This window comes from Bufo bufo, chromosome 2 (genome assembly GCF_905171765.1).
Source record: "Bufo bufo chromosome 2, aBufBuf1.1, whole genome shotgun sequence".
Taxonomy (NCBI): domain Eukaryota; kingdom Metazoa; phylum Chordata; class Amphibia; order Anura; family Bufonidae; genus Bufo; species Bufo bufo.
The window spans coordinates 435,190,328-435,207,572 of record NC_053390.1 but is presented as its reverse complement, the minus strand read 5'-3'; the positions used below and the strand labels follow the sequence as shown (position 1 = coordinate 435,207,572).

The following is a 17,245-nucleotide window of genomic DNA, read 5'->3' as shown; positions in this document are numbered from 1 at the left end:
GACGGAGAGCCGGTCAACAGTGAAGAGAACGCAGAATGCTAGATCAGAAGGACTAGCCTTCACTTCCCAAACATGCTAATGAACCTTTGGATGCCCATGACCCTATCCCTGTTCACTTACTGTCACTCTATAGACCTCTTTTGGGAGGTCCTAACCACTGCACACTGTGAACACCCCACAAGACCTGCCGTCTAGAAATGCTCTGACCCAGTCATCTAGCCATCACAATTAGGTCCTTGTCAGAGTCACTCAGATCCTTACACTTGCCTATTTTTTCTGATTCCAACAGTCGTCAAGAATGGAATTGATATTCAATATATCCCAGCCTTGACTGGGGCCATTTTCATGAGATCATCAATGTTATTTTTTTCATTTTAAATGTTATGGCTGATCGGTGTATATTACTACTGACAGTAAGAGGTTTCTATTCCATACAACCTACAACAGTGATGGCTAACCTCCGGCACTCCAGCTGTGGTGAACTTAAGACTCCCAGCATGCTGCATTCATTTCTGTGAAGTTCTGAGAACAGCCAAGCATCTTGGGAGTTGTAGTTTTACCACAGCTGGAGCGCAGGAGGTTAGCCATCAAAGACCTACAAAAACACTGAGAAAAAAAAAAAACACTATACAAGTGTGCTTACCGAGCTAGATCAAGTCTGTCTATTTTCAGAAGTATCTGGATAATGGTCGCCATGCTGTAGAGGATAAAATGATGATATTTTATAGTCAGCCCTAATACCAGATTCATACAAATAATTCAAATGAAAGGGACAAAAAGGTGTAATTTACACTGCACCGCCGCTACAAGGGAGACAGGGTGCAGGTAAACACCCAAGAGGACGCAGCGCTCACACGAGCCTCACAGCCTCTTCAAACAGCTGATCTGATTGATGAAATATCCTGAGGATAAGTCATCAATATTAAGAAACCAGAATGCCCATTTAAAGGGAATGTATCATCAGAAATGTACTTATTGTTTAAATCAAGTTTATATTTTTTTGGAAGTTTTTAAAAAAATAATTATTGTATGTCACTGTATACAGTTGAAACCAGAAGTTTACATACTACGCTATATAAATAAAAAAAAAAGACACATATGCATAATTTTCTCAATATCGGACATGAAATCAGAATAAACCTTTCGTGTTTTTGGTCAATTAGGATTACCATAATTATTATTATTTGCCAAATGCCAGAATAATGAGAGAGATTTTTTTTTATTACTTTATGCAGAGTCAAAAGTTTACATACATTTCATTAATATTTTGTACCATTGCCCTTAAAGAGGACCTTTCATGGGTCCAGACATTATAAACGAAGTATCAGGATACATAGGGCATAGAGCAGGGATCTAACTGCACTTACTATTTTTCTGGGCGCTGCTCCGTTCGCCCGCTGTGCCCCCCCTGCAGTTTTCCCGCCTGGTATGCTAATAAATAGCATCGGTACAGGGAGGAGACTGCCCTGTTTCTCAATGAATGTCTCCTTCTTCCTGGCTGTAGCGCGGTCCAATCGCACCGCAGAGCGGCACAGCCAGGGAGGTGAGTTTTTTTCTCTCCCTTACGGTGACACTCTCCGCTGCGATTGGACCACGCTACAGCCAGGGAGAAGGAGACACCCACGGAGAAAGACTCAGTCTCCTCCTTATTGTTCCGAAGCTAAAATTAGCATACCAGGCGGGAGAATACAATGGGGGCCACAGCGGGCGAACGTAGCTGGGCCCAGAAAAAATAGTAAGTGCAGTTAGATCCCTGCACTATGCCCTACGTAGCCTGATACTTCGTTTAGAATGTCTGGACCCATGAAAGGTCCTCTTCAAACTGTATGACTTGGGTCAAACGTTTTGGATATCCTTCCACAAGCTTCTCACAATAGTTGGTCGGAACTTGGGCCCATTCTTCCTGACAAAACTGGTGTAACTGAGCCATGTTTGTTGATCGCCTTACTCGCACCTGCCTTTTCAGCTTTGCCCATAAATTTTCAATAGGATTGAGATCAGGGCTTTGTGATGGCCACTCCAAAACATTGACTTTGTTATCCTTAAGCCACTTTGTAACCAGTTTGGCAGAATGCTTTGGGTCATTGTCCATTTGGAAGACCCATTTCCGCCCAAGCTTTAACTTCCTGGCTGATGTCTTGAGATGTTGCTTCAGTATTTCCACATAATCTTCTTTCCTCATAATACCATATATTTTGTGAAGTGCACCAGTCCCTCCTGCAGCAAAACAACCCCACAACATGATGCTGCCACCCTCGTGTTTCACAGTTGGGATGGTGTTCTTAGGCTTCCAAGCGTCTCCCTTTTCCTCCAAACGTAATGATGGGCATTATGGCCAGAAAGTTAAATTTTTGTTTCGTCAGACCACAGGACATGTCTCCAAAAATGCAGGTCTTTGTTCCTGTGTGCATTTGCAAACATTAATCTGCCTTTTTTATGTTTCTTTTGGAGTAATGGCTTCTTCCTGGCAGAGTGGCCTTTCAGCTCATGTTGATACTGTGGATATTGACACAATCCTACCAGCTCCCGCCATCATCTTCACAATGTCTTTTGCTTTTGTTCTTGGGTTGATATGGACATGTCGGACCAAACCACGTTCATCTCTGGGACACAGAACCAGTCTTCTTCCTGAGCGGTATGATGATGTCATGTGTTTGGAAGCTTCTGTTAGGTTTGTTGGCAACATCTGAGTTAGAGACACACCTGTGGATGTATTTATTTATATGCACACCTGAAGCACACTGCTTCTTTGTGTAGCATCATGGGAAAGTGTAAAGAAATCAGCCGAGATATCAGGAAGAGAATTGTGGACTTGCACAAGTCTGGCTCAACCTTGGGTGCAATTTCAAGATACCTGAAGGTGCCTCGTTTATCTGTACAAACCATTATACGCAAGTACAAACAAGATGGAAATGTCCAGCCATCATACCGCTCAGGAAGGAGACTGTTTATTCTGATTTCATGTCAGATATTGAGAAAAACATGCATATTATATAGTGTAGGTAAACTTCTGGTTTCAACTGTGTTTAAAAATGTTCTACAGTCCTGCAATTTTCGCACTGGACACTAAAGGGGAGATTTATCAAAACTGGTGTAAAGGAAAACTGTCTGAGTTGCCCATAGCAACCAATCTGATTCCACCATTTTTAGAGCTCCTTTACCAAATGAAAGGTGGAATCTGATTGGCTGCTATGGGCAACTAAGCCAGTTTTCCTTTACACCAGTTTTGATAAATCTTCCCCAAAAGTTATAACTACAGGTATGTGTTGAGATTTGTAGAGATGTGTAAAGATAATTTCTCAACAGTCATCTCATTACCATTACAGGTACCAAAAAGGTTACATTTCTGTATAGAAAACACAGGATCCTGTATTCACAATAGGTGATGTTACAGCTTATGTACTCCCCCTCCCTACACAGTGACCTCAGCACATATCACAGAACATACCTAGAAAACTCTCCCATATAAGGGCTCTTTCACACTTGCGTTCTTGTCTTCCGGCATAGAGTTCCGTCGTCGGGGCTCTATGCCGGAAGAATCCTGATCAGGATTATCCTAATGCATTCTGAATGGAGAGAAATCCGTTCAGGATGCATCAGGATGCATCAGGATGTCTTCAGTTCCGGAACGGAACGTTTTTTGGCCGGAGAAAATACCGCAGCATGCTGCGCTTTTTGCTCCGGCCAAAAATGCGGAACACTTGCCGCAAGGCCGGATCCGGAATTAATGCCCATTGAAAGGCATTGATCCGGATCCGGCCTTAAGCTAAACGTCGTTTCGGCGCATTGCCGGAGCCGACATTTAGCTTTTTCTGAATGGTTACCATGGCTGCCGGGACGTTAAAGTCCTGGCAGCCATGGTAAAGTGTAGTGGGGAGCAGTGTACTTACCGTCTGTGCGGCTCCCGGGGCGCTTCAGAGTGACGTCAGGGCGCCCCAAGCGCATGGATCATGTGATCACATGGATCACGTCATCCATGCGCATGGGGCGCTCTGACGTCACTCTGGAGCGCCCCGGGAGCCGCACGGACTGTAAGTATACTGCTCCCCCGCTCCCCGCTCCTACTATGGCAACCAGGACTTTAATAGCGTCCTGGGTGCCATAGTAACACTGAACGCATTTGGAAGACGGTTCCGTCTTCAAATGCTTTCAGTACACTTGCGTTTTTCCGGATCCGGCGTGTAATTCCGGCAAGTGGAGTACACGCCGGATCCGGACAACGCAAGTGTGAAAGAGGCCTAAATCAATGAGTCCCCTTCTGCCCACTGTGTCTATGGCCCAAGGTGGCTGCTGTAAGGCATCTCTCTAAATGCTGTTAACAGCATAAAAAAATTATGCAATCTGAAAATAAGAACAGATTACAAAAAGGGGTTGTCCAGGACTAAAAAAAACATGGCTGCCTTCTTCAAAAAACAGCCCCACACCTGTCCATATTCCCTTCAAAGGAGCTGAGATGCAGCACCAGATACAACCTATGGAAAGATAAGGGGCTGTTTCTTGAAGAAAGCAGTCATGTTTTTCTAATCCTGGATAGTGATGAGTGAAGCGAGCTTCAGGTCCCAGATCTGAAGTCGCTTTGCTCAAAATTTCAGATTAATGCTGTACGGAGATCCGTCTCCATACAGCAATAAAATGTACGGCTTCCGATGAGGTGAAGTTAGTTATTCGCGAAGTCTCGCGTGACTGCTTTGAATAACTTCGGTATTTGATTTTAAAGTGGAAAACTGGTGACTTGGAACTGAAACAGAGTTTTAAAGTGCTTTTTTCCAGTTTAAAAATCAACTACCAAAGTTATTCAACAAAGTCTTGTGAGACTCCGCGTGTGAGACTCCGCCTCATCATAGGCAGCACATTTTAATGCTGTATGGAGACAGATCTCTGTACAGCGTTAATGCGAAGTTTTGAGCAAAGCAACTTTGGATCTAGGATCTGAAGCTCGTTTCGCTCATCCCTAATCTTGGACAACCCCTAAAATGTGTCACTATCTAGTTAAAATGGCAGAAACAATATTAACCCTACACCACCCTACATTATTCAGTCATTTGTGCATGAGGTGGTTTAACAGCCCTAACTTTTATTTCTTGTGCTGCAAAAATAACTTCTGATGCATTTTTAAACATTTGAAAACTTTTTTTTTGTTTTAGTAAGGGTTAAAAAACATTAAAGAAATGTTTTTTTACATTTATAGTTCATTTTGTAAATTTGCTAATTTACACTACAATACAGCTTTATGGATTCCCTATTTTGTTTTAGATATGTGATATGTAGCATCTCAGATTACGGGGAGGCAATGGTGACTACTTGTGTTGGCAGTGTCTCTTTTTTCCCATTATTTGTGTCTAATTTTACATATTTTTTAACAACCTCTGGCGGGCAATTTTTGTGTTTTTCGCTATAACTTGGACATCCATAGAACCCCAGTTACAGATGAAAACAAATTCCAATAGGGACAGCTCTGCCATGCTGTGGTGGATCCAGTGATCACACGATTGCCAAGTCCAACAGAGGCAGCAGCAATAAAGACAGAGGCAATTACAAACTGATTCTGTCTTCTCCTTTGGACCCCTACCTGTGTCTGATAGTAGACTGCAGGAGCAAGAGCTTTAAAGAGGACCTTTCTTCATTTTTGACATAGGCTCATTATGGTATTACCTTGTAGGGCGGCCCCCACTGATGCCATGGGTGTATATATTTTTTTCAAACACAGACACTAAACGGGACAGCTCCTGCGCAGTGAGAGAAGCCGGCAGCAGGAGCACGTCCTTCACTCACTGCGCCGAGTAATAAACGGGACGGCGCAGGCTTTACTGGACGAAGAGGAGAACTCGCCAGTCAATCAACTGGACATGGGCGTGCCAAAGGGTGAGTAGACCGAGCCTCTAGGTGCTGAAGCAACGCCCTCATAGCAGCTAGAGGCTCATTAGCATATTTTAAGTGTCTTTATTTTAAGAGAACGGTGGCAGGCAGGGAGTTATAAAGCATACTGTTATGTACTGCTGACATTAGCACATCACTACATAACGTTATTTCTCATGACAGAAACCCTTTAAAAGGAGTTGTGAACTGAGTAAATATTGATGACCTATCCTCAGGAGAGGTCATTAATATCTGATTGACAGGGGTCTGACTCAGGAGAGGTCATCAATATCTGATTGACAGGGGTCCGACTCCCATGTTGCAGACCTCTATTTGCGGTCCGCAACACGGGCACGGCGACCATATGGTTGTGTGAATGAGCTCTAATTGTAACTGCTTGTCCCATTCACTTTTTTCCATTGTCAAGTTCACTGCACGTGATATTTGTAAATTTTAATAGTATGGATACCAATTATTGTATCATATTACTTTATTATAAAAGTCTCCAAAAACCCTTTTAATAAAATGCTGGGTCACTTTCTATAATTGAGCTGATATGCCCTAGAAACTGGCAATAGATTCCCTTTAACCGGTCTGTTTTGGGCCTTTATAAATAACATGACAACTTTATTCTCTGGGTTAGTACGACTGCAGCAATATCACAGTTTTTTTGTTTTACTACGTTTGCACAATAAAACCACCTTTAAAAAAAAACAAAATAAAAACCAAACATTTTTGCATTACTGCATCTCAAGACCCAGAACTTTTTTATTTTCTGCGGAGCTGTGTAAGGGCATAATTTTTTATGAATTATACTTTTAAATTGGTATCATTTTGGGGTGTATAACACTTTTTGTTTGGTGGCTAATAAAAAAATAAAAAAAAAACTTTTTTTTTTTTTACAGAATTCACCATACAGGATAAGTTACACGATAATTGTGTTGTGCGGACTTTAACAGGCGATCTTTTGACTGCTTCTATAATACACTGTACTGCTTATGCAGTACAGTGTACTATTCTGCCAGTGCTATACTGAAAGAAACCAGCAGGCTGTGGGTTAGAGACGCAGCCTGCTTATTATACACAGGGCTCCAGATGGCGACCAAAATGGTCGCCAATGCGACTTAGAATTTACAAATGGCGACAAGACTTTTTAGTCTTGTCGCCATTTGCGACTAGACCCGCCGCCGCAGCTCTGCTCAATACAGCGGCGGCACAGGAGATGATCGTTCTCAGCAGCGCAGGAGGAGTCTCTCCCTCCCCCCTGTGCTGCTGCTGCCGCCGCCTCCACCAATAAGAAGAGACGGGAGGAGGAGGGGAGGGGCTGTGGCCACTGCGCCACCAATGAAGATAACTGACCTGTAATACAAATACAGGAGGCGGGTGCCAGTATCAAATAGCCGGCACCCGACCTCTGTGACAGGGAGCTGCGATCAGCTGCAGTTGAGTTAACCCTTCAGGTGCGGTACCTGAGGGGTTAATTGTAGCTGATCGCAGCCCCCTGTCACAAAGGTCGGGTGCCGGCTATTTGATACCGGCACCCGCCTCCTGTATTTGTATAAGAAACGTTGGTGGCACAGTGCGCCCCCCCCCCCAGTATAAGAAACGTTGGTGGCACAGTGCGCCCCCGCCCCCCCCCAGTATAAGAAACGTTGGTGGCACAGTGCGCCCCCCCCCCTTCCCCAGTATAAGAAACGTTGGTGGCACAGTGCGCCCCCCCCCCCAGTATAATAAACATTGGTGGCTCAGTGGGAAGTGCCAATGAGGGTTAAAAATAATAAAAGAAAATTTACTCACCTCCTCCAGTTGATCCGTAGCTGCCGGTCTCCTGTACTTACTTCTTTCTTCAGGACCTGTGGTGACGTCACTGAGCTCATCACATGGCCCATTACCATGGTGATGGATCATGTGATGAGCACAGTGATGTCACCACAGGTCCTGAAGAAAGAAGCAAGTACAGGAGACCGGCAGCTACGGATCAACTGGAGGAGGTGAGTAAATTATTTTTTTATTTTTTTAACCCTTATTGGCACTTCCCACTGCGCCACCAATGTTTATTATATTTGGGGGGGGGGGGGGCACACTGCGCCACCAATGTTTATTATATTGGGGTGATGGGGGGGGCACACTGCGCCACCAATGTTTATTATATGGGGGGGCGCACTGCGCCACCAATGTTTATTATATTGGGGTGATGGGGGGGCACACTGCGCCACCAATGTTTATTATATGGGGGGGCGCACTGCGCCACCAATGTTTATTATACTGGCGTGTTGGGGGGGCGCACTGCGCCACCAATGTTTATTATACTGGAGTGTTGGGGGGGCACACTGCGCCACCAATGTTTATTATACTGGAGTGTTGGGGGGCACACTGCGCCACCAATGTTTATTATACTGGCGTGTTGGGGGGGCACACTGCGCCACCAATGTTTATTATATTGACCTTCTACTTAGCAGTCTGTATTCAGAATGCTATTATTTCCCCTTATAACCATGTTATAAGGGAAAATAATAATCATCGGGTCTCCATCCCAATCATCTCCTAGCAACCGTGCGTGAAAATCGCACCGCATCCGCACTTGCTTGCGATTTTCACGCAGCCCCATTAACTTCTATGGGGCCTGCGTTGCGTGAAAAACGCAGAATATAGAGCATGCTGCGATTCTCACGCAACGCACAAGTGATGTGTGAAAATCACCGCTTATGTGCACAGCCCCATAGAAATGAATGGGTCCGGATTCAGTGCGGGTGCATTCCGGTATTCTGAATACACTAATACATTCCTATGGGGAAAAATGCTGGATCCGGCATTCAGGCAAGTCTTCAGTTTTTTTTGCCGGAGATAAAACCGTAGCATGCTGCGGTTTTCTCTTTTACCTGATCAGTCAGAATGACTGAACTGAAGACGTCCTGATGCAAACTGAACGGATTACTCTCCATTCAGAATGCATGGGGATATGCCCGATCAGTTCTTTTCCGGTATAGAGCCCCTGTGACGGAACTCTATGCCGGAAAAGAAAAACGCTAGTGTGAAAGTACCCTAAAATATTAAGTTTAAATCCCCCCTTTCCCAATTTTACATATAAAATATATAAACATTAAATAAACATATTACATAGCGCTGCGTCCGAAAAGTCCAAACTATTAAATTATTAAAAAGTATCTCCTATGCGGTGAGTATTCGCCATTTTTTAGTCACCTTGTCACCCCAAAAAATAGCATAGGACTGTTCTATTATGGGCCGAACGTTTCATAAAATGCTAAATGCACGCGGCTTTTTTTGGTGTTTTTTTGCGCGGTATTGAGTATCGCAATACTTTTTTATGGTGACGAAAGCGAATCAAAATTTTGGTTTCAAAACAACCCTACGCCGATCTGTCACGATAGCAAAATTTTGATTCAGTTTCGATTTTGGCGACTAAAAATTTGATTTGGCTCCTAAATTTTTCAGTTCAGGAGCCAATGGCTACTAGGTATTTTTTTTAGTCTGGAGCACTGATACACTGAAGGCAGGCCTGGGGCCTTCAATGGGTAACACAGGAAGCTCCCTCCCTCGCTATTGAATCTAAGAGGTTAAATCACCAGGATTGGCTCTTCTGGCCACTAGGACAAAAGTCTCATGAGAGAGGTGGGCCCCTGCTTTCTGCTGCATGGGAGACCTGTGCAGTGCTTAGACTAGGCCTCTGTAAAAAGGCAGCAGCCTAGCCTAAGGCCCCTAATGGGTTATGATAAAGGGGTTAAGGAGTTCATTGGGGTAGTAATATCCCTGAAAAAGTGACTATACTTTAACCTCCTCAGGACCGCCGTACGCAGGATTGCGTCTTTGCGGCGGCCCTGCTCTTCTGGGTGGACGCGCCGGCGCGTCCTCTCGCGAGACGCGAGATTTCCTGTGAACGCGCGCACACAGGCGCGCGCGCTCACAGGAACGGAAGGTAAGAGAGTGGATCTCCAGCCTGCCAGCGGCGATCGTTCGCTGGCAGGCTGGAGATGTGTTTTTTTTAACCCCTAACAGGTATATTAGACGCTGTTTTGATAACAGCGTCTAATATACCTGCTACCTGGTCCTCTGGTGGTCCCCTTTGTTTGGATCGACCACCAGAGGACACAGGTAGCTCAGTAAATATGTTGCACCAAGCACCACTACACTACACCCCCCCCCCCCTGTCACTTATCAACCCCTTATTCACCCTTGATCACCCCATATAGACTCCCTGATCACCCCCCTGTCATTGATTACACCCCTGTCATTGATCACCCCCCTGTAAAGCTCCATTCAGATGTCCGCATGATTTTTACGGATCCCCTGATAGATGGATCGGATCCGCAAAACGCATACGGACGTCTGAATGAAGCCTTACAGGGGGCGTGATCAATGACTGTGGTTATAACCCCATATAGACTCCCTGATCACCCCCCTGTCATTGATTACACCCCTGTCATTGATCAACCCCCTGTAAAGCTCCATTCAGATGTCCGCATGATTTTTACGGATCCACTGATGGATGGATCGGATCCGCAAAACGCATACGGGCGTCTGAATGAAGCCTTACAGGGGCGTGATCAATGACTGTGGTGATCACCCCATATAGACTCCCTGATCACCCCCCTGTCATTGATTACACCCCTGTCATTGATCAACCCCCTGTAAAGCTCCATTCAGATGTCCGCATGATTTTTACGGATCCACTGATAAATGGATCGGATCCGCAAAACGCATACGGGCGTCTGAATGAAGCCTTACAGGGGCGTGATCAATGACTGTGGTGATCACCCCATATAGACTCCCTGATCACCCCCCTGTCATTGATCAACCCCCCTGTAAAGCTCCATTCAGATGTCCGCATGATTTTTACGGATCCACTGATAGATGGATCGGATCCGCAAAACACATACAGGCGTCTCCCTGGAGCCTTCCAGGGGGGGTGATCACCCCATATAGACTCCCTGATCATCCCCCTGTCATTGATCACCCCCCCTGTCATTGATCACCCCCCCCTGTCATTGATCACCCCCCCCTGTCATTGATCACCCCCCCCTGTCATGCTGCATTCAGATGTCCGTATGATTTTTACGGATCCACGGATACATGGATCGGATCCGCAAAACACATACGGACATCTGAATGGAGCCTTACAGGGGGGTGATCAATGACAGGGGGGTGATCACCCCATATAGACTCTCTGATCACCCCCCTGTCATTGATCACCCCCCCTGTCATTGATCACCCCCCCTGTCATTGATCACCCCCCCTGTCATTGATCACCCCTCTGTAAGGCTCCATTCAGACATTTTTTTGGCCCAAGTTAGCGGAAATTATTTTTTTTTTTCTTACAAAGTCTCATATTCCACTAACTTGTGTCAAAAAATAAAATCTCACATGAACTCACCATACCCCTCACGGAATCCAAATGCGTAAAATTTTTTAGACATTTATATTCCAGACTTCTTCTCACGCTTTAGGGCCCCTAGAATGCCAGGGCAGTATAAATACCCCACATGTGACCCCATTTCGGAAAGAAGACACCCCAAGGTATTCCGTGAGGGGCATATTGAGTCCATGAAAGATTGAAATTTTTGTCCCAAGTGCGCGGAAAGGGAGACTTTGTGAGAAAAAAAAAAAAAAAAATCAATTTCTGCTAACTTGTGCCAAAAAAAATAAAAATTCTATGAACTCGTCATGCCCCTCATTGAATACCTTGGGGTGTCTTCTTTCCAAAATGGGGTCACATGTGGGGTATTTATACTGCCCTGGCATTCTAGGGGTCCTAAAGCGTGAGAAGAAGTCTGGGATCCAAATGTCTAAAAATGCCCTCATAAAATGAATGTGGGCCCCTTTGCGCATCTAGGCTGCAAAAAAGTGTCACACATGTGGTATCGCCGTACTCAGGAGAAGTTGGGGAATGTGTTTTGGGGTGTCATTTTACATATACCCATGCTGGGTGAGATAAATATCTTGGTCAAATGCCAACTTTGTATAAAAAAAAATGGGAAAAGTTGTCTTTTGCCGAGATATTTCTTTCACCCAGCATGGGTATATGTAAAAAGACACCCCAAAACACATTGCCCAACTTCTCCCGAGTACGGCGATACCCCATGTGTGACACTTTTTTGCAGCCTAGGTGGGCAAAGGGGCCCACATTCCAAAGAGCACCTTTAGGATTTCACAGGTCATTTACCTACTTACCACACATTAGGGCCCCTGGAAAATGCCAGGGCAGTATAACTACCCCACAAGTGACCCCATTTTGGAAAGAAGACACCCCAAGGTATTCCGTGAGGGGCATGGCGAGTTCCTAGAATTTTTTATTTTTTGTCACAAGTTAGTGGAAAATGATGATTTTTTTTTTTGATTTTTTTTTCATACAAAGTCTCATATTCCACTAACTTGTGACAAAAAATAAAAACTTCCATGAACTCACTATGCCCATCAGCGAATACCTTGGGGTCTCTTCTTTCCAAAATGGGGTCACTTGTGGGGTAGTTATACTGCCCTGGCATTCTAGGGGCCCAAATGTGTGTTAAGGAGTTTGAAATCAAATTCTGTAAAAAATGACCTGTGAAATCCTAAAGGTGCTCTTTGGAATATGGGCCCCTTTGCCCACCTAGGCTGCAAAAAAGTGTCACACAACTGGTATCTCCGTACTCAGGAGAAGGTGGGGAATGTGTTTTGGGGTGTCATTTTACATATACCCATGCAGGAGGAAGCAAGGACGGTACAGTGAATAAATTAAATGACGTAGTGGAGGGGGTGGCGCCATTCGGCAAGTATGTAGGAGTACATTTATTTCTTAGGAGGTGTGCTGGGCTTGGAAGAAAGGCGGGCTGGGCACTGCAGGGGGGCATTACTGGGCACTAGAGCAGAGTAATAACGCCCCTCTGGGCACCTTGAGACTTCATTTGCATATCAGAAAAATCGCTTTTTCATCTGAATGAAAAGTGGAATAAAAGAAAGAAGTCCCATGCAGGAATGAAGGTACTTTATTGCACATTGCTATGTTAACGGTTTTATATGGTCAAAATAGGTGACAGATTCCCTTTAAAAAAAATTCATAAGTCACCAATTCCCCACCATTGTCATTCTGACCCTTACCAGGTCCCTGCTGGTCTCTGGCTGAGGGAGGTCATCACTGTGGTCAGTGACTGGCTAAGCAGTTATGCACCAGCAAGTATAGACCAGTAGGGACCCAGGAAGCATTGGAATAGCAGTGGAGGGGGATTGGCGAAGAAAGTATTGCTTATTTTATTTTTTTAATCCAATGTGTCCCTTTACTAAAAAATTTTCATTGACCAGACAACCCCATTAGATTCATATATTGTTCTGCAGTGGAAAAGACTGGAGAGCATATTTAAAATGTATGGTATAATGTAATACTATTCCTGCCTTGTTTACCTTGATTTTCTTTGGACAGCTGCATACTACACAACAAGCTATTTAGTGAAGAGCCAAGCCTCACCATCATTCTAGGCTGAACTGTATGTGATATTTAATTGTATGGTATTTTGTGGCCCTGTTTTGTAGGATGGATGCTTGAAGTAGGCTTCCCACACCACAATATGAAGAAGAAACTTCAGCACACCAAGAGGATGTAATGCTCTTAATGATTTATTTTCCTATGCAATATTATCAATGTAAAGTTTCAGTCCATGTAGGCGTTCAAAGAGAAGAAGAACCTAGCATTCATATACTTTCTCCTGGTGCCATAATAAGGTTCTTCTTCTCTTATGTTATATTTAACTTGTCATGGCAATAGCAGATATGACATACCATGTGTGGCCACTTACCATTCCAGGCTGTCTCCTTGGTGAAGAGCACGCAGGGCAGCATCTGTGTTGCCATCATGGAAATAAATTGCCGCTGCCATTAACAGAAAAGTTGTGTTGGTGACATCAACGCTTTTAGCCATCTTCTTATCGAGCTCAGAGACAATAGCATCCCTAGAAAAGGACACAATATATTCAAATACATAGATGAAATGTCAGAGCACAGTAAGGATGGGTTCCCATTTGTGCTGGAATCTCCTCCTTTCTAATTTAACAGAACAGTAAAACAAAGGAACAGCAGTGCCAGATCCATCACTTGATAGACACCTATGGTGACCGACAGGCCCCACTAATTAACCCCCTAGGGACCCATGACGTATCGGTACGGCATGATTCCCGAGTCCTTAAGGACCCATGACCTACCGGTAAGTCATGTGTTGTTCCGATCACTGCCACCCGGTGATCGGAACAAGGTGCCTGCTCAAATCATTGAGCAGGCACCGCGGCTAAATGCGCGGGGGGGGTCAATTCAGACCTGCGGTTTGCGGCTTTTACCTGGTGCGGCGGTGGTGCCATCGGGTCCCCATGGGGCTGTCTAAGGAAGGCATCGCGCTGCCTTCCGGTGACGAGCCTGTGAGATCCAGCCCCCTGGATCTCACAGGCCGGAAGCTGTATGAGTAATACACACTGTATTAATGATACAGCCAATGCATTCCAATACAGAAGTATTGGAATGCATTGTAAAGGATTAGACCCCCAAAAGTTAAAGTCCCAAAGTAGGACAAAAAATAAAGTGAAAAAAAAAAAAGTTGAAAAAATAAAGTTTTCCCCCCCAAAAATGTAAAGTTTCAAGTAAAAATAAACAAAAACTTCATTTTCATTTTCCCCAAATAGTTAAAAAAAAAATAGGGGGAAAAAAAAAAGTATACATATTGGGTATCGCCGCGTCCGTATCGACCGGCTCTATAAACATATCACATGCCCTAACCCCTCAGATGAACACCGTAAAAAATAAAAACTGTGCTAAATAAACCATTTTTTTGTCACCTTACATCACAAAAAGTACAACAGCAAGCGATCAAAAACGAGATTTTTGTATAACTTACCAGTAAAATCTCTTTCTCGCTCTTCCTTGGGGGAAACAGGAGACCTTGGGTATAGCTCAGCTCCCTAGGAGGCATGACACCAAGTGAAAACTGTTAAGCCCCTCCTCCGGCAGCTATACCCTCAGCCTGGAGAGAGACTGCCAGTTGCGTGTCCAAGTAGTGAGAAAAGGCAATGACCAACAATGTGGAACCAACCAGCCAACTACCCAATGGGGTAAAGAAAGTCTGTAACCGTGTAGAAAAAACAAATGAATGGGTGGGTGCTGTGTCCCCCAAGGAAGAGCGAGAAAGAGATTTTACTGGTAAGTTATACAAAAATCTCGTTTTCTAGCCCATTTTCCTTGGGGGACACAGGAGACCTTGGGACGTCCGAGAGCAGTCCAAGAGGGGAGGGACCACAGCTCCAAGGCGAAGCACGCATAGGCAACAAGGAACCGCCGCCTGCAAAAACCAGGCGGCCCAAGGCAGCATCCGCCGATGCATGAGTATGCACCCTGTAGAACTTGGTAAAGGCATGCAAGAAAGACCAGTGGCCGCCGTGCACAAATGTTCGGCAGAAGTCCGATGTCTCTGGGCCCAAGAGGCACCGACCGTTCTGGTGGAATGAGTGGCGACACCGAAAGGCGGAACCTTGCCCCTGGTGCGGTAACCTCAGCATTAGCCAATTGATGAAGCGGCCGTAAGCCACCTTAGAGGCCAGCAACCCTATGCGCGGACCTTCCTTTACCACAAAAAGAGTCCGAGCGCCAAAAGGAGCCTGTGATCTCCAAGTAAATCTTAAAGGCTCGAACAACGTCCAAGCAGCGCAGTGTCCGTTTCCAGGGGTGGAAAGGACGATGGCCTCGTCGAGAAGAAAGGCAGATACCACCGTCAGAAGCAAGGAAGGAACGGGATGGAGAACAGCCTTGTCGTGGGGAAGGACCGAAAGGCTCGGAGCAAGAAAAAAGGCCGCTAATTCAGACACCCGTCTGAGAGACATGATGGCCACAAGGAACAGGACCTACAGGACAGAAGGCGTAGAGAGATCTTCTGTAACGGCTCGAAGGGGGAAGCTTGGATCGCCGAGAGCACAGTATTTTGTTCCCAGGGCGGTACCGGGGGACGTTACAGAGGATCCAATGACCCTTCAAGGAACAGAGTCCCAGTCCCGGGCCGACTGGAGAAAGGACCGAACCGTGGCGAGAGAAAGGCGGAGTGGGGGAACGCCCCGCTTCCCACAGAACCGCAGGTAAGATCTCCAAGTCCAATAATAGATCCTGGACGAAGCACGGCCGAGAGCGAAAACCAGCGAGCCCGCTGGAAATCGCCTAGGCAAGCGAGAAAAAAAAAACGACCTGATCAGGCGCAGACCAGTAGCACGGGCGGAAGAGTCCAGCAAAGCTGGTCCATCGGCCTACGAGCAACTTCGTCCCGTAGCCACCCGGAGTGGGGGAGCAGAAGAGCGGACGGAAGGAACCAAAGGGGTCCGTCCAGTAGCCGACAGATGCCAGGACAAGTCAGGCTAAAGTCCATGTCGATGGTGCCATCGGAGGAAGGGGTTCTTCCATTCCTGTGAGGGAGATTTAGGGACAATCATTGACCGAAGAGTAGTCCTCAAGCAGGGACAACAGCAGGAAGGGATGAAGATGGCCTTGCTGTAGAAACGCAATGCGGCTACCCCCAGTACAACAGGAAGATAGTAGTCGCGGAACAAAAAACGGCAGGTAAGGCAGAGACAACTAACCTCGAGACGGATGAGGTATAATTGAGGGCATCATCACTACATCAGACCCGAGCGAATGGACTACCAGTACAGGGAGTGAGAGACTACGGCCTACCATTTAAGGGCCAATATGGCAAGGAATAGAAAGTAAGTGCCGGAAGCTCTACCGTTACCACTGTAGAGATCCAGATTCAAGCCTGGGGGTCAACTTACCGAGAAGGTAAGTTTACAGCAAGACCCCCGCCTAGAACGGAAAAACGCAATCTGTCACCTAAGCGTGAGGACAGAACGCGGTAGGCACGGCAAGTGGACACACGGCCAGTACAGCTAGTGTGAGCGAGGGAGACGGTCCAAGGTCACAACAGGAACTCCGGAACCATCCAAGTCAACAACCATACACTCCCGAGGAGAGGGCTGTGAAGGAACAGCCTCTGAAGCCTGACCAGGGCAGAAGCCACATCGGAGGGATATGCTCTGAGCAGGAGCCAAAACAGAGCCGGCGAGAAGCAGTCGAGGCAGATGCCGGCATAACTCCTCCGACCAAAAGGAGGAGTGGGTAACAGGGTAGTCAGAGTAGGACAGCTCAAAGGCAGAACACCCGATATTCTGTGTCGCCCGGCTCACCGCCTCGCAGAAGGCGAACACCCTGAAGAACCCAAGGTGGAGGTCCCCGGACCTGGCATAACCGAAGCACTCAAGAAAAGTTGGGTGACCTTTCAAAGGAGAGCGACCCAAACCTGGCAGCAGAGTGGCACTATAGTGCAGAGGGCGCCCATAGGAAGGACTCATACCACACCACATCCGAAGAGGAGGGAATG

General features: G+C 46.0%; 1 protein-coding gene across 1 annotated transcript in view; it reads right to left on the bottom strand.

Moving 5' to 3' along the window:
- Positions 1–17,245, bottom strand: part of COPE (COPI coat complex subunit epsilon) — a 64,079-nt gene that overhangs the window by 34,317 nt on the left and 12,517 nt on the right. The window contains exons 4-5 of the mRNA XM_040417433.1: positions 13,641–13,793; positions 644–697 (exon numbers count right to left, since the gene is read on the bottom strand). Of these exons, the coding sequence (XP_040273367.1) occupies positions 644–697; positions 13,641–13,793 (207 nt within the window). The remainder of the gene's footprint in view (positions 1–643; positions 698–13,640; positions 13,794–17,245) is intronic.